Source organism: Scylla paramamosain, chromosome 34 (genome assembly GCF_035594125.1).
Source record: "Scylla paramamosain isolate STU-SP2022 chromosome 34, ASM3559412v1, whole genome shotgun sequence".
Classification (NCBI taxonomy): domain Eukaryota; kingdom Metazoa; phylum Arthropoda; class Malacostraca; order Decapoda; family Portunidae; genus Scylla; species Scylla paramamosain.
The window spans coordinates 17,580,220-17,606,681 of NC_087184.1; the positions used below are offsets into that span (position 1 = coordinate 17,580,220).

General features: G+C 42.6%; 1 protein-coding gene and 5 long non-coding RNA genes across 7 annotated transcripts; 4 read left to right on the plus strand and 2 right to left on the minus strand.

The window, feature by feature from the left end:
- Positions 1-3,038: 3,038 nt before the first annotated feature.
- On the plus strand, positions 3,039-5,998 carry LOC135090335 (U-scoloptoxin(01)-Er1a-like). The gene is made up of 2 exons (XM_063987099.1): positions 3,039-3,121; positions 5,215-5,998. The coding sequence occupies exon 2, from the start codon at positions 5,221-5,223 to the stop codon at positions 5,596-5,598; it is 378 nt and encodes a 125-aa protein (XP_063843169.1). The 5' UTR covers positions 3,039-3,121; positions 5,215-5,220; the 3' UTR covers positions 5,599-5,998.
- A 3,269-nt stretch (positions 5,999-9,267) lies between these two features.
- LOC135090337 (uncharacterized) lies at positions 9,268-11,829 on the minus strand. The gene is made up of 2 exons (XR_010261874.1): positions 11,716-11,829; positions 9,268-10,800 (listed from the first exon to the last, which is right to left on the minus strand). It is a non-coding gene; the product is annotated as an uncharacterized LOC135090337 (long non-coding RNA).
- Positions 11,830-13,928: 2,099 nt separating this feature from the next.
- LOC135090338 (uncharacterized) lies at positions 13,929-15,453 on the plus strand. The gene is made up of 2 exons (XR_010261875.1): positions 13,929-14,067; positions 14,599-15,453. It is a non-coding gene; the product is annotated as an uncharacterized LOC135090338 (long non-coding RNA).
- A 1,394-nt stretch (positions 15,454-16,847) lies between these two features.
- On the plus strand, positions 16,848-18,335 carry LOC135090340 (uncharacterized). Of its 2 annotated transcripts, none has more exons than XR_010261877.1 (2): positions 16,848-17,329; positions 17,750-18,335. It is a non-coding gene; the product is annotated as an uncharacterized LOC135090340 (long non-coding RNA). The 2 variants fall into 2 exon arrangements; XR_010261878.1 differs by having other exon boundaries at positions 17,753-18,335.
- A 478-nt stretch (positions 18,336-18,813) lies between these two features.
- On the minus strand, positions 18,814-21,194 carry LOC135090339 (uncharacterized). Its single transcript, XR_010261876.1, has 2 exons — positions 20,416-21,194; positions 18,814-19,643 (listed from the first exon to the last, which is right to left on the minus strand). It is a non-coding gene; the product is annotated as an uncharacterized LOC135090339 (long non-coding RNA).
- Positions 21,195-23,682: 2,488 nt separating this feature from the next.
- On the plus strand, positions 23,683-25,182 carry LOC135090341 (uncharacterized). Its single transcript, XR_010261880.1, has 2 exons — positions 23,683-23,821; positions 24,672-25,182. It is a non-coding gene; the product is annotated as an uncharacterized LOC135090341 (long non-coding RNA).
- Positions 25,183-26,462: the final 1,280 nt, after the last annotated feature.

Below are 26,462 nucleotides of genomic sequence, written 5' to 3' on the forward strand. Positions count from 1 at the left end.
CTCTTCCTTCACCTCACTGCCACACCATCGTCCTTTCCACCCCCTCACCCCTTCACTCTTTCTCCCATTACCTTAACTCAAACACACACACACACACACTCTGGCTTATCGATCTGTCATTTTATCACATATACTCTGGCGGTTTCTATCATTCTATCACACACACACACACACACACACACACACACACACACACACACACACACACACACACACACACACACACTATAGTTAATAATTTTGTATTCTTCTCTCTTGTTTCCTCTAATAGTTCTTTTTTCTCTTTTTTTTTTATTCCCTTCTGCTTTCACTGGTTATGCTTCTTGATTTCTTCTCCTTATTTTCTTCCTTTCTTGTTCTAGTTGTTATCATTCTCTTTCTTCCTCCTGTTCATTTTTTTTTTTCTATTTCAGCTACTCATTTTTTGTTCTCATTCTTTCTTTTACTCCTCCTCTTTCTTTTCCTCTTTCTTTTCCCTTTCTCATTCACTGCTTTACTTCTTTTCCTCCTACTCCTCCACTTCCGCCTCTTTCTCCTAATCCAAACTTTTCCACATCAGTTCTTTTTATTCATTCTTCCATCCTTCCCTCTCCTCCTTTTAATCCACCTCCTTCTCCTCCTACCCACACTCCACTTCCACTCCCCGACCATTGCATTATCATATCCACCTCAATAGTGTCACATCCACAACACACGTTTACCACATCCCCGTTACTACACCTCACCGCTCCACCGCAAGACTGTGTTCCTCCGTCACCTTGACTCCACGTTCTCCTCCACTTGTAATCTTGTCTTTCTTTCTACTTTAGTTGTCATGAGTTTATTTTCATGTAAACGGCTTGTTATTGTTTGTTTTCTTGCTGTTTTTTTTCATGTTTTCTGTTTCTATTTATATTAATCTTTTCTTTTTTTTGTATTCGTTAAATATTTCATTGTTTCTCTTATGTTATCCTTTATATTTTTCTCATTCCTCGTCGCTATTATGTCTTTTTTTTTTTTGTATTCTTCCTCATTTTTCCTATTTCAGAATCTCCTGTTTTTGTTCAGAATCGTATAAAGTATTTGATTATTTTCTTATATATGTTATTCTCTGTATTTTTTCTTATTCCCCATCGCTATTAAGTCGTTCTTCTAAGTATTCTTCATATTTCCTACATCGATTTTTTTTTTTTAAGAATCGTAAAATATCTGATATTTAATACCATCATCTGCATCCTCCCACTTTCTTATTTTCATTTATTATTTCTTTTTATGAATATCACGGGACTATTCCTTCTCACAGGTAACCGACGGGGTAAGAGTGTGAATGACGTGTGTGTGAATGTATAAGTGTGTGGTGCTTTGTCTGCGACGCCCTGTGTGTGGGACTGCCGGCCTGGTATATAGATAAACTGGTATAAACTCTTAATAATTTTCCTCTATCTTATTTTCTAGATCATACGTTTTTTCTATTAATCTTTTTACCAACCACTATTTAATCATTTACCTCATTGTTTTATCTCTATATTCTTCATTCCTTGTTCTTCATCCTACATTTTTTCTCTGTACTCTTCCTTCCCTGTCTATTCCCTGTCTCTCTCATCCATCATTGCCAAAACCTCACCTCTCCTCAACGGATGATCAGGTGGACAGGTGACGGCCCTCTCCCTAATTACTCTTCTCATCTTGGACAGGTAAGGACAGGTGAGGGGGGCTAGAGAACAGTTGAGCAGGTAAAGATAAGGTAGGATACAAGTGGAGTGAATTATTAGATGCCAAATGAAGGTCAGAAAGGTGGAGGTGAGGGAAGGTATAGGTAGAATTCATCATTGCCTACCTTGACCACCGCTATCACCACTGCCACCGCCACCACCATCACTACCACCATCACTACCATCGTCAGCAACAAAACAATGACAACAAAAATAGTTTTCATCATCATCCTTTGCATCTTTGCCTCATCATCTTTGTAAATATTATAAGTATGTCTGTGGCCTACTTACACGTACACACACACACACACACACACACACACACACACACACACACGAGAGGACTATTTCGTATACATTAATTTAAAAAAATGAACGAAGCAATAAGAAAAAAGAAAAAAAAAAACTAAACAATATCAGTGCAAATAGAGAACTGTGAACAAAATGGAAATAAAAAAAAGAAAAAAAAAGATGAATAAAGGGACTAAAAAGACGAACAAGTTTGCGAAGGAAATTAGCAGAGAAGTGGTGAATAGGTGAACAAATGACAGAATAAGGAAAAGGAGGGAAGAAAAATTACAAGTGAGGGAGAAATGCTGAGAAAGGGAAGGGAATGGAATAAAGACGAAGGAAAAAGAAGGAGAGGGGTTAGAGAAAGAGAACCGGGTGACTTGAAGAAAGGAGAATGAAGGAGACGAGAGGGAAAGGAAAATAAAGCAAGGAAAAGCAAAGCAAATGAAGAACAAAGGCTAATTAAGGGGATGTAAAGAGAGAGAGAGAGAGAGAGAGAGAGAGAGAGAGAGAGAGAGAGAGAGAGAGAGAGAGAGAGAGAGAGAGAGAGAGAGAGAGAGAGAGAGAGAGAGAGAGAGAGAGAGAGAGAGAGAGAGAGAGAGAGAGAGAGAGAATCACAAATAATCATGAGAATAACACACCTGAAAAAAATAAGCAAAAATCAGATAATAAACAAAAACAAAGACAAAAAAAAAACAGAAACAGAACAAAACAGAGAAAAACAAAATTATATGAAAAAAACAGGAAAAAAAAAAACCATGAGGAAAAGAGAGAAACAGAAGACGCTGAAGGAGGCGAAGGATAGAAAAAAAAAACAAGGATAAGAATAAGAAGTAAACAAACCGACACAAACAAACAACCAAAACATTACAAACAAGAGCAACATCACAGGCATAGCAGCAACAGAACACACACACACACACACACACACACACACACACACACAGACATAGACACACAGACAGGTAGATGTTTTGGCGCCAAGGAGGGAAGGGAACAAGTATAAAATGCCCAAGGTCAAAGAAACAATCCTGAGGCATCTTCAGGTGGGCTACTTCAAAGGGAAGGGGCGGTGATGCATCTATATAAAGGGAGAGAATGACCACACTACCAACACTTCCTCGCCAGAAGCCACAACGGTGAGTACTGAAGGTGGATGAGTGTGGATGTGGGTGTACAGTATAAATATTGTTAGTACTGGGTGGATGGATTAGGATGGACAGGTGGACGTGAGTGCGTGTAGGTTCGGTTAGTGTAAAGGATGGGTGAAGGTGGATGTGGGGTGGACAGGTGTGGTTGGTACTGGATGGATGGGGGAGGGTCTGGGTGGGTTAGTATTGGGTGGATAGATTAAATGAATGAATGTGGATGTGGGTGGAGGTGTGGTTGATAGTGGATGGACAGTTGTGGGTGGGTAGCTATAGGCAGACAGATGAATTAGTATTGGACTGACAAGTGAGGATAGACTGGTGTGGATGGAGGTACGTGGGTATGGGCAGACAGAAATATGATAAGTATTGTATAGATTCAAATTCACATTGCTTACTGTCCACAGTTTGCAAAGGAATACACAAAAATAATCTTACAAATTACATTATGAGAGAAAAAAAAAAAACGACAGTTAAGCAAAATATTAAGTCTGGGCGGGTGTGGGTAGTATAGGTGTGGTTGTAAAGGTGTTAAGAGTGGTTTTCAGGCGTGCCGTGGTTGTGATAGTGTTGTGTTGGAAGTGTACTCACAATGGTAGTAATTGTAACAGTAACAGTGCTTTCTCTCTCTCTCTCCCTCCCTACCTCTCCCCCTCTCACTCTCGGTATTACATCACCCATTTAGCATCAATCATCAACACAACATTTCACGCAGGCCAGTGAGAGGCGGGGTGAAGACAGTCATTGGGTCAGGAGAGGTGGCAGAGGAACCCCAGACTGAAGCAGGAATCTCTTTGTATAATCTTATGTTTCTCCTCGACCCTTCGTAGTCTTACAAGGATATGAATAATTGTAGTGGTGATTCTTATGTAGATGTGATTACGTTGTGAGGTTTTTATAAATAGTTTTAGTGAGTATGTGTGATTTTTTAGTCTTCTTCTTCTTCTTTTTCTTCCTTTTCTCTTTCTCTTCCCTTTCCTTTCCATTTCCCTATATCTCTCTCTCTTTCCTTCACTTCCCTCCTCCTTCCCATTTCTCTTTCCATCTTTATCTCTCCTCCCATTCTTCATCCCGTCTTCTTCCTCCTCCTCCTATTCCTTTCCCTCTTCTTCATCTCACTGTCGTCGCTTCCCCCTCCTATTCATCTCCACTCATCTTCCTCCTTCTCCTTCTGTTCCTTTCCATCTTCTTCCCTCTAGTCATTTTTCCTCCTATTCTTCACCTTGTCTTGCTCCTCCTCTTCCTCCTGCAATTCCTCTCCATCCTCACCTTCGCTCTCATCACTTTCCCCTTCAACTCCTCTTCCCTCACGCATCCTCACTTCACCGTTCCCTCACAGTCACCAGATAAGGCAAGACAAAACTCGTGGATTGGTGAGAGGCAGCAAAATAGTGTTAATTTAACCCACAGTAGCGCAAAAACACAGTAGCGTTTTTTGTGTCTTTTTTTTTGGACGTGGGGTTGATTAAATGACACAAGAGGCAGGGAAGATTATGGAAGAGGGGTGTAATGTGTGTAGTGTGCTCGTTCAGTCCACATTACCTGACTGCCTGCACGTGCGGGACTGTGGCGAGGCGGTGGTGATGGTAGGAGACAAACAGCAGCATATCTTTTGGTCCCTGCAAAGAGGAAAAGAGAAGGATAGACTGAAGGAGGAGAATGCAGAGGAGGAGGAGGAGGAAGAAGTGTGGTCAAGGCAAAAATATGGTGGTGATAGTGAATTTCCACTTTGTCACTGAGGTGTGCTTAAGACATATGTGATGGTGATGGAGTTAGGTGCGTCAGGTTGTGTTTGGCAGAGTGGAGGGATGGAAGAATGATGGAGGAAGGTCTGTGCGGGAGGAGAGGTGTGGAGGTAACTTGTAAAGAAAGATATGGAGGAATAATGGCTGTATATAATGCAAGACTATCTGATCTAAGTCTTTTGGAAGAGAATCAAGTGTGTGTGGCAGAGGAGAAGGAATACAAAGGAAAGCCAAGCAGCAACAGACCTTTAGATTTCTGCAAAGCTGTTTGGTAACTACTTCTAACTCGCTGTGATATTCTAAGCTAACCTATCCTAACCACCCTCTGTCCCACTCCAGAACACAATGAAGGTCCTCGCCGTGGTTTTGTGCCTCGCCGCCGCCGCCTCGGCCCGCATGGCCTACCGCTTCCCAGACGGGTACCTGGACATCCTTGGCGCCGAGCCCGTGCAAAACTTCGACTGCACAGGACGCTCCTACGGCTACTACGCTGACGTGGCCACGGACTGCCGCATCTTCCACGTGTGCCTGCCCATCACTGACGAGGAGGGTGCGGTGGCGGAGACTGCCCACTTCTCCTTCGTGTGCGGTAACCAGACAGTGTTCAGCCAGGAGTCCCTCACGTGTGTCCTGGCTGACGAGGCAGTGGCCTGCGCCGAGGCTGAGAGTCTCTTCGAGGTGTCCAATGCTCAGTTCGGCATCGTGGACGACGTGGAGGTGTAAGCATGATGACACACGCTCGTACAGTCGCGGCCACAAATGCGTGGATGATAAACAAGCTGGACTTCCTCTGTAGCTCGTGCTCTCTCTTTCTCTTATGTCTGGTCTGCTGACGGTTTAGTAAAGCCTGATAACTTATTGACTGTTAGCACATTAGGGGATCCAGGACTTAAGGAGAACCTGATAATAGTTAACTGTCAGTCGATCAAAGAACTTAATAGTGAGGGAGACGCGGGACACAGTGAAGCTTAAATCGATTCTGTTAATGTTAATGGTAATCGACTTTTGTCCGTCACTGTACTGTTGCTCGACCGCTCCTCACTCGCTCACAGACAGACGCCGAACCCAACACCCAACGCTTCTTTATATATTATTTTTGATCATAATAAACCTTTCATAGCAACATGGTGTTCTTATTCATCATGGAAAGACAAAACCTTGAACGCTTTAACTGAAATGTCTCAAGATAGAGTACGCGCATTTTCGAAAGAGAAAAGTGAAAATAATAGTGAAAGATCTGACACTACAAAATCATTACTAAACTATCAATGGAAAAAAAAAATACACCCTATTAAAACACAGTAACAGCAAAAGCACGTCGATGAAGCTCCTGAGAATACATTCCTTGTGTCACTAAGATGGAATAAGAAAAACACACATTTTCAATAATACTCAGAGCTTTCATATCACGACGTATCAGAAAAAAAAAAAATTAAAACCCAAATAACACCCGCTATTGAGCCTGTTGAAAGCAAAGGAACGTCGATGGAGTGCCTGAGAATCCCTCCTTTGCCTCACTCACACGAAGAAGAATGCGAGCAATGACATTTCTTTTATATTTCCTCCGTCAGTCTTACTTAGTGACAAAAGAAAGCGAGACATATTCAACAGCACTTAAAAATCTCATATAACGTGATTATATAAAGAAAACAATAACATTTCTTTTTATATTCCTTACGTCAGTCTTACGCGGTGACAGAAGAAAGCGAGTCACATCCAACACTACTTCAAACTCTCATATCACGTGATTATATAAAGAAAAAAGTGGTTTCTTTACATTTCTACATCTTGGTGAGTGACAGAGGAAGGCCATCATCCCACCTTGCTACTCTAAGCTGGGGAGGAAGATGCCTGGGGGAGGAAACAGAGGGGTCAGTGAAAGCCCAACAAATCCCCTCCTGTCGTGGCCTCACATCCCCACCCAGTCACCTTCAGACACCCCCAGTCAACCCCAGTCACCCCCAGTTACCCAAGACACTGCTAACAATGATAAATAAGCGTAAATTTACACCCCACGAGCAACATACTTCACTGCAACCTCCAACCTTCCTTCTCTCCCTCTCCCTCTCTCTCCCTCCCCTCTCTCCATTCTTCTCTCTTCTTACTTCATGCATATTCATCCATATCTCTCTCCTCTCTCTCTTTCTCTTACACATCCTTCAACGTTCTTCCTCCTCTCCCTGTCTCTCTCCTTCTCTCTGCAATTCTCCTATCCTTCCATTACCAATACACACTTTCCTTCCTTCTCTCTCCTCTCTTGCTCTATCTGTCTGTCTATGTGTTTCTCATTCTCTGTCTCTCTCTCTGTCTGTTTCTCAACCTTCCCACACACACATTATCAAACAATTAAGCTCCAACACTAATTTTTCTTAGCTTCCCTTTAAAATATCAAGCAGAAAACGACACAAGAAGACTGCTCGATACTTCACGCCTCCGCCGGGTCTCGGGAACGCCACGGAGCTACGCGAGGTAAAGATTGATTCCAGCTAATCGTTTCGTTGCGAGGGGGTGAGGCGAGACGACCCTGCAGGCTGAGGGGCGGGGAAATAGAGGGGCAGGAAGGGGCGGGAAGGTGCGGGAAGGGGCGGGAAGAGGATGGAGGGATGGGAAGAGGTAAGGAGGTGAGGAGGCTGCGAGAAACGACCACCACCACCACCATCATCTCCTTCAATAAAGACAACGATACGACTAACACTCAATTAAAGAAAAAAAAAATGTAAGACGAGTAAAAAAAAAAGAAAAAATAATTGAATATCACTGATTTCACAAGAAAAACAATAAATGTATGAAAATACAAAAAAAAAATATAGAATTTTAAAATAACAAAAGGAGGGAAAAAATTGAATATCGCTGATTTGAGATAAAGAAAAATGGATGGATGGAGAGAGAGAGAGAGAGAGAGAGAGAGAGAGAGAGAGAGAGAGAGAGAGAGAGAGAGAGAGAGAGAGAGAAAGAGTCAAGGTAAACCAGTATCTTCCTCTGGGTTTAATTACGCTCCTCCTCCTCCTCCTCCTTCTCCACCGCCGCCGCCGCCGCCGCCGCCGCCGCCGCCGCCGCCGCCGCCGCATCCTTCTCCTGTTTCGTCAGTGACCTTAGTGAAGGTCACGTCTGAGTCGCGGTGACCTCCCATGACCCCTATAGCACCCCCTATAGTAGGCAGGTCCTCCCTCTTTGACTTCCCGTCGGACAGAGAGGAGAGGTCAAGTAGGGTTCTCTCTCTCTCTCTCTCTCTCTCTCTCTCTCTCTCTCTCTCTCTCTCTCTCTCTCTCTCTCTCTCTCTCTCTCTCTCTCTCTCTCTGGAAACATACATACAGACATACATACATACATACATAAGGATGTCCCGATAACAAAATTTTGACCGACTGCGATACCAATAGACACTTTTTTTTATATATATATTTTTTTTATATAATTCCAGTAGTTAAAGGGCAATATCAAGTGTTAAGGAAAAAAAAAAAAAGACCCACAACTTGTTGTTCCATCACAGAAGGGAAGAAGAAAAGTAATTAGTGCTTGCCTGAAAAAGGTGTCCATAGCCATGAATTTCTTTTTATCAAGTTTATTGTTAATAAACTTGGGTCCCTCAAAGACTTGGGTAAAAAAAGTCAAATGAAAAAAAAAAAAAACAATATAAAGTAGTACTATTTATTTGATCATACACCAATTATGGGTGTTTGCGAAAGGCAAATACTATAATTTCTCTAGTTATGATAAAATAACTTCCAAAAAAAAAAACAAAATTTCCGAAACAATTCTAAAAGTGAACAATTTCCTTAGAAAGAAGGTTAGCTTTAAATTAATTGTCGTGCATTTAGGCAGAAAACTGTGAAGAAATCTCCAGACCCTGGCAGCGTGCCAGTTGCGTGGCGACCGTCTGACAGACTGAGGCAGGCAAATGAGGCGAGTGGAGGGGTTCCGCCAAGCCCGCGCCGAAGCTACTAAACCTGTACTGTATGCGTCCGCGGTACCAAAGGTTATATATACTGTATACTAAGTATTGTATACTTGTATTCAAAGTAATATGAATCTTATCGTTTAAAAGTGATGAAAATTAAATCGCGGGAAATTCCAGACTATGTAGTATCATGATACTAGATTCTAGATAATTACGCTTTTATAATATTTTTTCAACACTTTAGAAAATCTATTTTCTGTTGAACAAAGTTATTTGCAACGAGTGACATGCGACGCACGAAACTCCTTCAATTATCGCTAGTATTGACAGATAATCAACCGATACAGATACCGATACCGATACTCGTAAAATGTGCCGATTCCACCGATACCGATACCGATACACCGATACCGATACACCGATACCGATACACCGCCACATCCCTATCATACACACACACACACACGCAACGGAGAGAGAGAGAAAAAAAAATAGGTAACAAAAAAACTTTTATTGGACGGGACAAACACAAACAGACACAAACAATTGAACATACTGACGATAAAGATTTTTCCTGACTCTACGATTATTAGAAGGGAAAAAAAAGAAAAAGTGGAATTTTACTCGTTATTTCCGTTCTTCCGTGTTTTCTATCTGTTTTAATGTTTCCTAATTCTAAGTCATGTCAAGAAATACAAAAAAAAAATGTATATATACAAATACATACACCAATTCGTCGAGGGTAAACTAATAATAGGTAGAAAAGGAAATATGTACACACAACACACTAAACAGAAAGAAACAGACTAGAAACACATAAAAAAGGAAACGGAAAACGAAAAATAACGAAATAAACTGACTGAGGTAATCGTGAGACTAACGACAGTGAGGTGGAGATGGCAGTGACGCAACACACACACACACACACACACACACACACACACACACACACACACACACACACACACACACACACACACACACACACAGATACAGACAGACATACACAGGTGCTTGCTTCCCTTCGGCCTTCGAGGCACACAAGTATACAGAGATACAGGCAGAGGGGCAGGTGCAGCCTTTAAGAACACTTGAGCTAACATGTGATTTTGGCAAGAAGTCAAGGTGAGGAGGCTGACGCATCAATTCTGGAGGCGACTGTACTTACGCAAGACCACATTCAGAAACACTTCCGCGCCACATTACCACTACATTCATAAGGCTCAGTATAATTGAAGTTACACCGGTTTTCAAGGTTGTTTTTAGGTTTCTAGTGGCAGATTAACAATATTTCTGCATTATTAACAGGATAAGCACACTTGAGAAGGCAGCCAACCATCTCTGTGGCCTTTGAAAACAGTCGTGGTGAGAGAGCAAAGCGTTTCTGAATACAGGTCTTGGTGTTACGAGGTATTTGGTCGATGGAGAGAAGGAGGAGGAGGAGGAGGAGGAGGAGGAGGAGGAGGAGGAGGAGGAGGAGGAGGAGGAGGAGAAGGAGTATTAATCGCCAGACAGCAGGAGTCATATAGTGCAACAGTAAAGCATTGTGATGAACTAAGATCAAGGGAGAAACTCAGGCCAAAACAACATCCACGTGGCGAAATCGAACCCGCAACTGCAGCGCCAGCCGGTACCCCACGCGAGGCAGGGACGGAGTGGCGGTTCCTCAGTTAGAACATAAGAACATAAGAAACAAGGGAAGCTGCAAGGAGCCATCAGGTTTACACGTGGCAGTCCCTGTATGAAATATACCTACTTATTACAGGTTAGTGTTCTTTACAACAACGCAGGATTGGCCTTCAGGACAAGGGTAGATGAGTTCAGCGAGGGCATCCAGGTCGACGTTTGCTGCCACGCTGTCGATGACTGGCTGCAGCAAGCTGAGTTTCGAGAATAAGAGACGCTCTTGTCTCTCCTGAGGCAGCGGCGAGGCCAGCCCCGCGGCGACCAGACACAGCACCGCCATCACTACTGCTGTCACCCTCATAGCTCTGAGTGCTGCGTGCTGACGGCGGGCCGAGGTGAACCTGGGATGGGAGGAGCAGCAAGAGAAGGAGAAAGAGGAAGAGGAAGAGGATGATGATGAGGAAGAGGATGCTTTAATTCCTTGAGGGGTACTATATCAAATTTCATGCACATTTGTTATACACAGGAAGAACAGACAAGTTTCCCCTATTCTGTCCACCTCTCTAATACAAGAGCTAACTAGTACTCTCAATCTTTCATCCCCTTTCACTGGTAAATTCTAGAATTCCCTACTTTCTTCTGTTTTTCCCAATTCAAGAGGGTTTCAAGACAGTTTTCCAATGGGTGTTTTGGTATTGATAGCAGGATGCATTTTATAATATAACTACAATAAAAAAAAAAAAAAAAAACTCAAATAATTTCAACTACAGCCTCATGAAAGCCGTCGAGATAAAACGCCAAAAGTTTAAGAATGAGGGTCAAAGTTTGTCAGACGACCGGCAGTAGATAAGGGGGACTTGAGACTGAGGGAACACGCAACACAAGCTGAGAATGAACACAAAACCTCACAAGACTTCTGAATGCAAGAAAATAGCAATGCATTTCCTACAAGGCTGGCAACAATTAAAGAAAACGGGCCTTGTACGGTGACTGGCATTAAACCCTGGGACGTAAAACTGAAAGAACACGCAACACAATCCGAGAGAGCATACAAAAACTCCCTGTACTTCCAACCATGGCTGTGACAGAATTGCCCTACTACTGAACGAACCTTTCTTTCACACACCTGACTAAAAAAAAAATCAAAGCAACAGACATGACATCACTGGGCATAAAACTGAAAGAACACGCAACACAAAACAAGAAATGCGTACAAAACCTCACTGTACTTCCAAGAACGGCCATAACAGAGCTGCCTCTACTCCTGCCCTTACATTTCCTTTCAGAATAAAAAAAAAAAACCAATGAATTCTTACAAGGCTGGCGGGGCTGGGCGGGGCGGGTAGATTGGAAAGGAGTAGAGGAGACTAGCTGAGGTGAAGGTTGAGGTAAGCGGCGGGCAGAAGAACAGGGACTTGTGACACCGCGTCTCCTTCCTTGCTATATATACAAAGGAGGGGGGGTGAGGAAAGTGGTTCGATTTCTCGTCTCGTTTAGACTTTCTAAATACATGTCAGGCGGAGTTTGGTCGTCTATCCCTACGTTGGTACTGGCTGTCGGTGGATTTTGCTTCATATGTATGTTATTGTTGGTGTATATTTAATATGTATTATTTTTGTAAGAGGTACGAATGACTGAGAGAAAGTAGAGAAAGCTTAATATAAGGCTCCTCCTTCTCCTCCTCTTCTTCTTCCTCCTCCTTCCAATTCTATATTCTGTCCTCGTGCTATCAGAGTCATCACCGCCGCGTTCACAGCTTCCTCTCACCCTTCTCACCCCTTTCACCCTAGCGTGCCTCTTCCATACGTCTTCAGCCATTCCCTACTGATTCTTAAGCCTCCCTTCAATAAGGACACGCGTACATCTTCAATCCTTCCTATTCATTCTATCATTGTATTCTGTTCACTCCCTCTCATCACTCTTACTCTCCCTCTCACTCTTTTCACCCTTGCATTTCTCTCCAAAACATCTCAGGTTCCTTCCTATATACTTTTATTTCTCCTTTCAGTCAGTATGTTTATTTACTTCTAGTTTATCTATTTATTATTATTATTTTTTTCATTCTTGCGTTCATGTCTAACCTTTTAGCTTTCATCTTTTGCTTTACATTTTATGAAGTTGCTTTATTTTTCTTTTAATGTTATTATATTTGTCTTCAGCTTCCCCCTCTCCCCCCCGAAAAAAAAAAATCAAATTATCTCCCACAGCTTTCATTTCAAAATTTCATCTCTAACTTTACATTCACAAACACGTCACTTTCATTTTCTTCATTGTTATTATATGCAGGCGTCCATTTTCTCTCTCCAAAAGAGAAATGTCCACGCCTTGATACTGTTCCGAACTATCCTTCCAAAGCTTTCATCTGACTCTACACGTTTGGCAGCGGCGGAGAGTAACAAGACACTCTTGGCGTTCCTCAAGGCACGATGTCACTAAGGGTTCGGGGAAAGATTTCTGAAGCAGAAGTAGAGAATCTTAAGCTACTACGACTGAACTGTAGGGAATATGATAATAACAAGATACTCAGGCATTCCTCAAGATACAGCGTTCCCTGCAGACATCAGTGAGGGTTCATGTAAAGAATTGTGACTCAGAAGTTAAAAAATCTTAAGGTACTACGACTGAATTGCAGGGGATACGATAATAACAAGGCACTCAGGGGTTTTTTAAGACACAACGTTCCTTGCAAGAGACAGTAGGGGTGCCTTGAAAAGATATGTGACGTAGAAGTAGAAAACCTTGAGCCCCTTCTGTTGCATTGCAGAGGATACTAGCATCGAGCGTCTGAAGACAAAAAAAAAAAAAAAAGTGAAATTCGTCAAGACACAAGGTTCCCTACAAAGGAAAGCAAGGCTTCAGGCAGAGCCTTTTGACGGAGAAGCAGAAAATCTTGAGTCCTTTCTTCTTCTATAGCATTTAGTTACGCAATCCTAAATTTACAAAAAACCTTACATAGAAAATAAGAGTGAAATTGTGGGAGACTTTTATAGGACCCGTATTCTTCTAGACATCTCGTAATCCTTCTTGTCTATTATATTAATGCTGTGTTCTGAACGGTCTCCCTTCCAGACTTTCTCTTTTGACTTTGACGCTGAGGATACGATAGGCAAGGGTAAAGAAAGTTAAAAGAATGGACAGAGGAAGGAGGAAGCGCGAGGATGAAGGGAGCAGGCGGGCCCGTCATGCATAACAAGACCAAACTTTCGCTGCGGGAGCTGAGGTGAATGGCGATAAGCGCGTCCGTTGTCGTCAGTAGCCACGGCTACGTCTCCCTCCCTTATTCTCCCTCCCTGTGATTGAGGTGAGCCAAGCCACGCGAGGCTCGGGCAGGCTCACCTCTTGTCTCACCCTCCACAGCTCGGCGCGCAATCGCGGTGTTATAAGGAGTCTTGGTCAGGAGCCTAGTCAGTCTCGCTCCGATCGCCGAGACTACGTGGAACACCGAGGCGACGCGGACGTGTGTGTGTGTGTGTGTGTGTGTGTGTGTGTGTGTGTGTGTGTGTGTGTGTGTGTGTGTGTGTGTGTGTGTGTGTGTGTGTGTGTCCTGATGGCGTCAGGCGAGGGAAAGCGAGAGGGAAAGCACGAATATATATACACCTGGCCACGCGGGTCTCGACACACCTGCAAGCAACGCGTCAACCATCAGTTTTTTGCCAGTCAGCCATACGGTAATAACCACTATCACTATTACCACTGCTACCAATACCACCACCACTACTACCACTATCACCACTATTCTCTATCATCCATCCCACCAACACCACTATTACCACTACTGCTACCAATACTATTCTATATCATCCATCACCACCACTACTACTACTATTACCACATTCTGTCACTCATCACCATCTGCACAATCACATAACTTCCTCCACACACATACACACATACACACACACACACACACACACACACATTACACCCGGCATCCCAATACACGAAACACCCCAAAACAGTCACATAAAACACCCGTAGAACACACCAAACATCCCCAATACACCTGAAACACACCCAAAACACCCCCAAAAAAACCCTAATACACCCAAAACTCTAAAACTCTCCTAATACCCGCAAAAAAAAAGTCAAGAACAGCCCAAAACACAAACACCTCCAATACACCCAGAAATACCCCAAATACACCCAAGAAACACCCAGATACATTATAACACCTCTAACACCTTCAATCTTTCCCACAGGAGGACTGAATCATGCGCTGTCTCACTCTCTTGACCCTGGCGGTGTATGTGACTCTCTCCCTCGCTAGACCGCCGCAGGAACTCACGCTCAGGGACAGAAACGGAAAGATACTGGTATTTGTCTTTCCGGAGTCAGCAGGAAACTTATACGGGCAAGGAGATACAACGCATGGCGGGGAAACATCATCAACAACAGAAACAACAGGGGAATCAGGAACAACAGAAGCATCAGGAACAACAGAAGCATCAGGAACAACAGAAGCATCAGGAACAACAGAAGCATCAGGAACAACAGAAGCATCAGGAACAACAGAAGCATCAGGAACAACAGAAGCAACAGGAACAACAGAAGCAACAGGAACAACAGAAACATCACATGGGACGACCCAGCATAATGGAGGAGAAAATGTTGAAGAGGGTGGTACGGTACATGAGAATAGTAACCCAATTTATGCAACTGAAACAACTTGTATGGGTATTGTTTGTCGGACGAAGATACTGAATTAGTGTAGGTGTTTTGTTATTATTGTTGTTGTAGTTGTTGTTGTTGTTGATTTGTTTGAACACGTACGTAAACAATGGTAACCGAGTGTCACATTTAAAGCAAATTATGTCAGACGATGGTATTTAATTAGTGCAGGTGTTATTTGTTGTTATTGTTATTATTGTTGTTGTTGATTTACCTTGTATATTTTTTTATTTTATTTTGTTTTGTTGTTTTTGTAATACTTTCCACCTCATTCCCAGTGTCACTACACGTGTATTTTAAGTCATATATAAATTTATCTGCACTTTGCATTTGTGTTATGTATCTCTCTATTATTTTACTAAGGTGAATAAACCATTACAATTTTTCCTTGTTTTTTTTTTTTTTCTAACTTAAAATCCTTTTTTGCTTTGAATCTCGTAATCTTCCTTATTTATTATATTAACTTTCTTTTATGCTCTACTTTCCCTTTCTTCGTTTCTTATTCTCTTTTTCTTATGTGAGAGGAGCTCTGGCCCAGGGATACAAAAAGGTAGAAAAGAAAAAAAAATCAATGAGGTGCCGTGCCAGTCGTAAATGTTAGAGCCAAGTAATTATCTAAAATTAAAGAACTGTATATTAGTTCCCCTGTACTTTTTTATCAGCTCTTGTAAATAAAAACACATACAAACGATCAGTATTCCCACTGTAACTCTCCTCATCTCTTAATCTCTTATGTTAAATCTCTACAATTTCTACACACAAGTTAATTCATCTCCTATTCCCTTTCACTTTGTTATTCTATCTATATATCAACAAATACCTCCTCTACTGAATCCTTTTTTCTGTATCTATCTGCTCGTATGTACAAACTTACTTGTAAGGGTATTTTGTGAGTAAACCAAGAAAACGAAGAGTAAGTGAGTAAACCAAGAAAACGCCAAGGGTACTATGGTACCCTTGTCGCCCCGCCAAGGGTACCATAGTGATGTGGTGTGGTGGTGGTGATAGCAATGCACTCCCACCCGCTTCACTGCCCTGTGTGTGTGTGGTGCCGATCAGAGACGAGCCACTTGATACATATTTCCCTAATTACCAATCACTCTGAGACATCTTTACTTATTCTGCAACCACATCCAATCTTTGAACTGGACAAAAATTGCAAAATCTATTTTTTTCACCCATAATTTTCTTGCAGATGCTTATAAAGATTTCATACATTGCATATGGTGGTGATAATTGTTTCATATCAAATTGAAAGAATTAAAGCAGCAGTTGTATTGATCAGAACACAATGCTGTGTGTGTGTGTGTGTGTGTGTGTGTGTGTGTGTGTGTGTGTGTGTGTGTGTGTGTGTGTGTGTGTGTGTGTGTGTGTCCACATGTTGTCTTTACGAAGCCTGTGGTAGAGACGTCTGAGTCTAGAGACATTTTTGGGCACTAAATGGTTTGGGTACCAAGTGTCACGAGCACCAAACGTCCTGAGGCCTATTTGAATTCAGGCAGATTTATCTTGAGGATCATCTGACTTGAGTACCATCCGCCCCATTACGAAGTGACTAGAAACCTGTGTCTGTCCGTTATTCTGTGTGTGTGTGTGTGTGTATGTGTGTGTGTGTGTGTGTGTGTGTGTGTGTCCCTCTGTCCCCGCTGCCTAAATCCAAGGACTTTCACACATACTCTTGTCCTGTGACTCTCTTCGTAAACTGAATAGTGGCCAGCGTCGCCTCTCGCCCAGAGGGAACACTCATTCGTAAGGTTCATATAACTTTCTTGCGGCACGGAATAACAATCAGTAGAGAGCAGTGAATGGGAGGGACTAATGCTCCATACAGTGAAGGCAGAAATGGGTACCTTCCGGTTTAGGTTTAGAGAGAAAGACACGTGAGAGGCAAACACACGACACAAACTTTCCATCAATACAAAGCAGGAATGATAAGTGAAGAGAGATCAGATACCAAACCTTCACGATACAAAACAACGATGCAGCAACACAACACCAACCGCACACCGACGCACTAGTAACACTTCGCTCGATATATCATCCCTGGAACTTTCTCTGCAGTGTTGGCGAGGTAGCAGAAGCACTGTATTTAATAATACTAGTGTTGCATTGCACTGTGTGGCGTACCGGGTACAGGAGGGGCGAGAAAGTACGTATGTGTATATATAGTTCCTCTCAGTTCTCCCCTCGCCACACCTGATCGCTCGCCCACTACACCACCACACCACCACCACACTATCACATCGCTATAAGAGGGGAAAGGTAATGTCTGAATATTCCCATTGCCACACATTATTTTGTTATTTTCACTCCCACACTCTGCCTGGTTTTTCTTTACCATCTTTACCATCTTTAACCATCTAACTTTCCTCCACAGGCGACGGGACAACAGCATAACAATATAAGAACATAAGAAAATAAGGGAAGCTGCAAGAAGCCATCAGACCTACGCATGACAGTCTGTGTATGAAATGAACCTATTTCCACTTGCCATCCACACTCATAAATTTGTCTAATCTTCTTTTAAAGCTCCATAACGACTCACTTTTGGTCCATCCCATTCATCTGCCACTCTATTTGAGATCCAGTTCCTTCCTCTCTCCTTAAATCTAACTTTTACGAGCTTGAATCCATTATTTTTGTTCTATCCTGATTACTGATCTGACACTTCCTTTCTCCCAGCAGGTCTCAGTTACCAACCATGCGGCGCCTCACGTTACTAATCCTCCTGTGTATGTGTGTTGTCCTCGCCGCCGCCCTTCCCCCGCCCCAGCACGCAACGCAGGTAGAGAGGGAAGGGAGAACGGTGATTGTCGTTCTTCCGGATCAGATACCGATACCAAACATCAGGAATATTATTGCAGCATATAAGCCAAAGGTGACAACAGAGGCGCCTTGAGGAGTTGTTGACCTATGAAGTGATACAAAGCGAAACACATCATACGGAGGACAGAAGATGAAGGAAAGGAAGAAAAAAAAAAAAAAAACTCTTTTTCGTATTCTGTAACGCCTGGTTCTTTCATTAGGTGTATCTGCAAAGGCCACAGAAGATTAGTGTGATTTTTTTTATATTGGTTTTATTTCTACGTGTTTTGTATATTTGACGTTGAATACCGCAAGCTTTTTGTTTTCTTTTTTCGTTTTTTTTTCTTCACGGATTAAAATGTGAAGATCCGACACACATTTTGTACTGATGCTCAATATCTCAAGCTTTACTTATTTGTTACATCCTGTTGTTTTTACGAATTAAAAGTGACAGTCTGCTGTACCTCCTTAGGCTTCCCTTAACCCTTTGATTCCTGATGTCAACACGATACTGAACAATCCTAAACAATTTCACTGAGCACAAATATACTAACGGATACTAAAAGGTTGAAAGTAATAGATAATGTGCCTTTGCTGTCAGTGGTATCTCTCCATGCTACATTTACACTAGACGATCTTACATAGCTTAAGGAGGCGCCACACCAGTCAAAGGGTTAATGGTCCCTCCTCAGTAAGTAGCTAAGTCTGATCTAGTCCACAATAAAAAAAAAAAAGTATTATAAAAAATGAAATAAACAAGAATAACTGCATTTCATTCTTTTGTTATTTTGTATACCCGGTTTAGATTTCTCCTCCTCCTCTTTTTTTTTTTTTGGTCTTCTTCCTCATACACCAAAATACCTCCTCTTTTACACCACAGTATAAAAAAAAAAAAAAAAAAAGAGCACAATTCCCCAATTCATGGTAACGAGACAAAAAGCAGAAGTGAACACAAATTTAATACAGACAAATAAACCTAAACATAACATACGAACTTGAAGACACACACGGATACGAAACAAGAGAGGAAGACATTAGCCCGTCAAAGATGCCCTCGGGTCTCCACGCAGGAAGGGCCGGGGCAGGTAGAGACTGCGGCGTCCTTAGCATGAGCGTACGTAGTGGCTTCTTGTGTCTTCTTTCAGAGGGAGGCGGGATGTTAGACGAATAATTTGGACTCGTGCCGATGTTAGAGGATTACCAGTCTTCGGACCCAGTTCGTTTCGGTTGCCACATCCAGTTACACTACATTCCTATGGCTACATTTCACTTAGACGTTCATCGGACGGTAATAAGTGTACCAATGAAAGCATGCCAGTGCCTGACAGCTATAGGGATGCTGTGAAAGGGTGTGGTGTAGGAATGCGAGTGTAGGTACATTGGAAGGATGGAATGAGGGTATGATACTAAAAGAAACACAAGAACACAAGTACGTGCAACCATAAGGGAAGCTGCAACAAGCCATCAGGCCTATACGTGGCAGTTCCCTTTTCTTTAGCATACAGGAGGGGCGTTCATCTAGTGCTTAGTAGAGACTGGCACTTGTACAACAGGTTTTACCAAGCTGGGAGTTAAGGCTCCTACGATACTGCTGAAATCAATGAGTACAGGTTGGAGATCAACTTTGGTTAAAACAGGAACGAAAAAACGCTCGTCTCTGTTTTGAGGCATCGGAGAGGCGAATCCCACGGCGACCAGGCACAGCACGGCCACAATTACTGCTGTCCACTTCATGTCTCTGGGTAGATAGTGCTGACGGCAGGTGAAAAACCTGGGATGGGAGCATGAGGAGCATGAGGAGAAGCAGCAGAAAGGGCAAGAAGGAAGAAAGAGGAAGGCAAATAGGTGATAATAATTCCTTGACGTAATGTGTGGTATGTTCATATTTCATTACATCAACATTTGTCATACACAGAAGCAATGGACGCGTTTACCACAATGACAAATATTCAGAGGGAAGCGGATGACAGCCCCACCACCCACACACACACACACACACACAGGCCCGTCTAAACCAAAGGGTGACTGTCAATGCAAAGAAGGGGGGGGGGGAAAGGCAGTGGAGAGACACCAGTCAGTCAGTCAGTCAGTCATTCTGTCAGTCAGTCAGTCAGTCAGTCAGTCAATCAATCAGTTTGCCAGTCAATCAGAGGGTATGCAAGTTAAGTAAGCAAGTAATCAATCAGTAAGTCAGTCATTCAGTCAGTCAGCAAACGCCGCGCCACTTTAACAGCGAAAAAATGAACATGAAAGTGAAACAGGAGTAAGAGGTCACATTTCATAACAACTTTTGGGTCATTTTTTTTGTCAGTGAACTGGTACGAAAAATGCATGTCTCTCTCTCTCTCTCTCTCTCTCTCTCTCTCTCTCTCTCTCTCTCTCTCTCTCTCTCTCTCTCTCTCTCTCTCTCTCTCTTTCTGTGTGTGTGTGTGTGTGTGTGTGTGTGTGGTAAGGCAAGGCGAAGTGTTGAAGTACGTAAGTAAGTAAAAAATAGTTTGATGTGGTTTGCTGTTCACAGAGACACAAGACAACTCTGTGCTTACCGGCAAGTGACAGTCGCAGGGAGGAGCTGAGGTAAAGCAGTGCAGTGCAGAGCTGGTACTTGTGTCTAACAGTCCCCTGTCTTGCTATATATATATATGCACGCCAAGTGATTGTCATCGATTGAAAGGAGTCAGGCTCAAGGTCATGCAGCCTTCGGTATATTTAGTAGACAGGATACCGATGATCTTTCTGTCTTACAATATGCTGGAATGGTTTTGGGATTCACTACGTGGATCGTGACATTAATTGGCGCCTAAAGGTGTGAGTTGAGTTACGTAAGGGTACGAGTTGGGCTATTTCAACACCAATGATACTAAATGTGCAATGATTTCTGTTTTCATTATGTTCCTTTCTCTTCGTCCCCTTCGTCTGCTTATCCCTATTCCACGCTCGTTCGACCCTAACCCAACTACATTCCCTATTTCACTCTCCCACTCCCTCACCCCCCTCCCAGCACCCCAGGATCCTAGTTTCTCCTCTCACCGCCATTCTGTCTCTTCCATATCGGGCCCACGTCTCGCCTCTTACCACATAAGCCTCAGTCACTCATGCTCTCTCCTGTCCGCCACTCGAGGACTTTCACTCACATCCTCCTTGTGATTCTCTGTGAGTTGTAGCTTGATACTCGCTACTCTCCGCTACTCAATTGCGTATGGGCACCCCACTGTACGTAAAAATAGGCCCGAATAATATTAACGCTGGAGAGAGGACATGTGAATGTGAAGTACAGATTTGACTACAGTAGGCAATAGGGAACTTTTAAAAGATAAGATGCATTTATGGATAAGGATCGGCGCACGTACGCAAAATAAACCAGAATAATATCAAAGCTGAAGAAATGACCGCGTGAATGAGAGATAGAGGTCTGACTGGAAGAGACTTTGCAATCTGGTTGTTAGTAAACTCAATAATGAACTTTAGAAGGTTACATTGATTTGCGGATAGGGAAGATAAGTGGGTGTCTCAGTGTACGCACAAACAGACCTGAGTAACAGTAAAGCAGGAGTGACTGAGATTTGACAGGAGCAGATTTAGTGTACGGTGAGCTTCAAAAAACACATTTATGGGCGGAGAGGAGAGTTGGGTATGAGCAGGTATGTGTTACACAGGGGCCGCTTACTTGCTGCTTATATATATATATATATATATATATATATATATATATATATATATATATATATATATATATATATATATATATATATATATATATATATATATATATATATATATATATATATATATATATATATATATATACTCGTATATATATATATATATATATATATATATATATATATATATATATATATATATATATATATATATATATATATATATATATATATATATATATATATATATATATATATATATATATATATATATATATATATATATATATATATATATATATATATATATATATATATATATATATAGAAGGAAAAAAATAGCAAAAAGTGGTCTGAGCAGCTTGACCAAGTATATAAAAACGGCGAGAGGAGAAGCTTGATACGGTTAACTCAGGTGAGGGAATATTCTTGCTCGAGAACAGAAGAGAAAGAGAAAAATAAGAGACTAGTAATTAAAAGAGGAACACGCACATAAAGACTTAAGCTTGAGAATGCAAAGCTTGGTACATAATAACTTGGTAATAGCGTCACCAGTGTGGGGCGTGTAGATAACCTGTGCCAGGCAGGTGTTGAAAGCTAACCAGTTTTTCACGTTCTCCCTCCTGACCTTAACTCATGGTGGGGGTCGGGGGTGAAGCAAAGTAATATAGAAGCATCACAACGATTATACTGGAATGGCAACTCAGTGGACCTTTTCCCCCCCCCCCCCCTTTCCGTTAGAACATAAGTACACAAGAAAATAAGGAAAGCTGCAAGAAGCCATGAGGCCTACACGTGGCAGTCCCTGTATGAAACGCACCTTATATTTCCAATACTATCCTCATTCATAAATTTGTCTAATGTTTTTTTAGAAGCTTCCTGATGTCTGTTGTCCAGGCCACTGACCCTCTTCCGCAACAAAACGAGGCAGATGCCAAACTGGTCAGTATTAGTACTCAACATGCGTGTTCCTGTTCTTGCGTCACCAAGTCTGGATCCACAGGCAAGCAAACCAGCGCATCTAATCTGCACATCGACATGGGGAAGTGAATGTGACAGTGCATCGGTACAACAGGAGAGCTCCGATGCTGCTGAGACTGAAGGAAGCAGCTCAGGTGGCGGTGCAGGTGCCGCGTGTGTGTAGGAAGGTAAGTATATGTAGTATGCATAGTATGTGTATGGGGTTTTCATCTATCTATATATATACCAGGCCAGCAATCCTACACACACACACACACACACACACACACACACACACACACACACACACACACACACACACACACACACACATCACACTCTTAGCCCTGTGTCATAGATTCTCTAAATACTAAAGACTGATTACCGAAAAACAACGTAAATAAGTTAACAAAGACTAGCCAGCGGGGACCCTTAGGAGAAACATTTGCTCTCTGCCTCCTCATTCCCCGCACCACCCGGTCTGTCCTTTACCCCTACTCGCAAAATTTCCCTTCTTTTTCCCTCATTTTCCTGCCACTCTTCCTCACTTAATTCTTGGCTCTCCTCCTACTTTCGCCTTACCGTCCTTTCCTTACATTCTCTTCTCCCTTCCTTTCTCTTCCTCTCACTTTTCCCTTATTCTTCCTCACTTATTTAATGGCTATTCTCTTACTTCCCCCCTCACTGTCTCTTCCTTACCATTCATTTCCTCCCCTCACTCTTCCTTACCTAATTATTTACTTTTACTGTCCCTTCCTTACCATTTACTTCCCGTCATTCCCTTCACAGGCTGATCCCGCGAACATTACTCGGGTAGACTGGCCTGAGCAAGCGACGAAGGGAGTGGCCTATCACAATGGCTTGCACTTTTAGCATTGTCCTGATCCATTCACACGTAAGTAAAAAAAGGGATAGCAGAGAAAGTGAGAAAATGAAGATAAGAAGGCGAGGAAGTAACGGGCAGGAGGAAGGGAGCAGACGGGCCCGTCATGCATAACAAGACAAAACTTTCGTTGCGGGCGCTGCAGTGCATGGCGATAAGCGCGCCCGTTGTCGTCAGTGGCTCCGCAAAACACCTATAAGACGTGTGTGTGTGTGTGTGTGTGTGTGTGTGTGTGTGTGTGTGTGTGTGTGTGTGTGTGTGTGTGTGTGTGTGTGTGTGTGTGTGTGTGTGTCCTGATGGCGCGGGGCGAGAGAAAGCGAGAGAGAAAGCACGTATATATACACCTGGCTAGCTTCGTGGGGAGAGATACACCTGCACGCCGAGCCCTCTTAGGACACCACGCCGCAGCGCATCACGCCCCGCACCGCCGTTACCTCAAGCCAAACGGTAACGCCACCTCCCCCCCTCCCACATACATACACACACACACACACACACACACACACACAATATACAACGGTCCTCCTCCCTGATCTGTGCCTGGCTATCACAATTCCCTGCACGCTGCCTCACAACGGCCCCTCGAGGACACGCGTCGTCCGTGGTGACAGTCCTCATTCTTGGCAAGGGATGGTGATAGGTCTCTTCCTTTCTCCTCCACGTAACAGTTTCGTTAGCCAGACAACCCAGACGTGCCGGGGTCAATAGACGAAAGTGCATGGGCGTGTCTTGTGCTATTCCTTCACTGCATAAAACTGAGCCAAAACAGTTGATAATATCAGACAGTTAAGATGTTTACTCCTTGGAAGCTACGGACACTATAGCGCTTGTTGATTTAACCTTATTCGACGTGACAAGCTTATATTACTTGTATCCTTATATCCTTCTTTTATGTCCACCCATACAATTTACTTCAGTGACCTCAGTGTTGCAAAAGAAGACCTATAGCAGTGAAAATTTGAGAACCACTTTGCTTCTAAAGCGTCAACATGTCTTACGCACTTTGATCTTACCCCAGCAGGTACAAACAGCAGCAGATTCCTTCTATGCGGAACCTCGTACTTCTGACCTCAATGCTAACAAAAAAAACTACCAAACCAATGAAAAAAGTTAAGGAGTCAGCAAGTCTCACGCACTTTCGCCCTTTCCCCAGCACGTACAAACAACAGCAGATCCCTACCATGCGGAACCTCGTACCTTTGATCTTCCCAGTGTTAGCAAAAGGCGACTAAAGCAACGAAAACATTAAGGGGTCAACATGTCTAACGCACCTTCGTTTTTTTTATTTCCCTATCAGAAACAAACGACAGCAGATCCCTACCATGCGGAACCTCGTGCTGCTGACCTTCGTGTGTGCGTGCGTGGCCACCACCCTCGCCATGCCCGCGGCCAGGCCTCCCACGGACGAGAGAGAAGGAAGGATAGTGGTATTAGTATTCCCAAATTCACTCGGCGGCCAGGACCTTCACGCACACGAAGAGGAAGGAGGTGGAGAAGCCCATGCAACGGCAGGAGGTGAAGGAGGTGGAGAAACCCATGCAACGGGAGGAGGTGAAGCCAATGTAGAAGAAGTGACAGAGCCAAATAAATGTTTATTCATCTTTTGCATTACGAAAGCTAATAACTGATGACATTATTGATTTTTCACCGTTGCTGCTGCTGCTGCTGTTGTTGCTGTTATTCGTGCTGTTTCTGCTGCTGCTCGTACTGGTGTTGTTATTGCCAAAGTACCAGCGGCTCTGCTCAATTTCAATACCTCATTATTTTTTAGTTCTGTTTTGTACCTGCATTAAAATGTTATGACTGTATTTTTTTATTTTATTACATTCTTTGCTCCCTATTTTCAAGATTTTAATTTTTTTCGTTTTCTAGTTTATTCATTTTACTTATTTATTATTATTATTATTATTATTATTATTATTATTATTATTATTATTATTTTTATTATCATCATTATTATTATGGGAGAGAGAGAGAGAGAGAGAGAGAGAGAGAGAGAGAGAGAGAGAGAGAGAGAGAGAGAGAGAGAGAGAGAGAGAGAGAGAGAGAGAGAGAGAGAGAGAGAGAGTTTTAGCACTGACTTCACAATATTTAGCAGCTAAATTATCAGTTATCAGATAGTCAATGCCTTTTTCATTATTTGGTTTCTTCGTTACACACACACACACACACACACACACACACACACACACACACACACACACACCTTTGTAATGTTTACCCTTAAATCATCTTGCCTGAGTGACCTTCAGACCAGGATCTTATTCTTTTGTGACCTCCTCCTCCTCCTCCTCCTCCTCCTCCTCCTCCTCCTCGTCTTCTTCCTTCTGACTTCTCCATATTCTCCTTATGGATCCTTCCCTTTCACCTCCTCTCCCTTTTTTTAAATTTTTTTCTCCTCCTCTTCCTTCTCTTCTTCATTTTAATTCCTCCATACTCTTCTTATTCATCTTTCCTTTCTTAATTCTTCTCATTCTCCTCCTTGTCTCCCCCTTTATCGTGGTCTTCCTCCTTTTCCTCCTCTTCATCACCTACATCCACATCCTGCTCCTCCTCGTCCTTCTTCACCTTCTCCCTCTCATCAGCATTATCCTTACTATTCTCATCACCACTCCACTCATTCACAATTCACTGCAAGTCAAAACTAAGCACCTTATTTGCCTTTTACTCTCTCACAGTCTTCCCTTCACTACCCTCCCACAGTCTATCAGTTCACTACCCTCCAGTCTACCCTTCGCTTCTAATTTAATACTTTTACTTTTATGCGCATCCCAAACACTCAGAAGGCAGTAGAAAAAAGCCTTTGCATGGACACAGAAAAGAGACCACGAGTAATAGAGAATGTTTAGAAAGGAAAGCAGCAATTTAAGAGTCTACCATTGAACTGCGAGGAGAAAATGGGGACCTGCCACTTCACAGAAAACGGAGGAGTGTTTATATCCGTATAGATGTGGTCTTAAAGGGTTATTATTATTATTTTTATATTATTATTATTTTGTAAAGTAATTACTGAAGAATATTTTTTTCCCTTGTTTTCGTTTTCCTTTTCTACGGTCTTCAAACTTTTCCTCTTTCCTTTCTCCTCTTC

Excerpts from the sequence above, each read along its gene's own strand:
- LOC135090335 (XM_063987099.1), top strand. The coding sequence starts at position 5,221 with ATGAAGGTCCTCGCCGTGGTTTTGTGCCTCGCCGCCGCCGCCTCGGCC.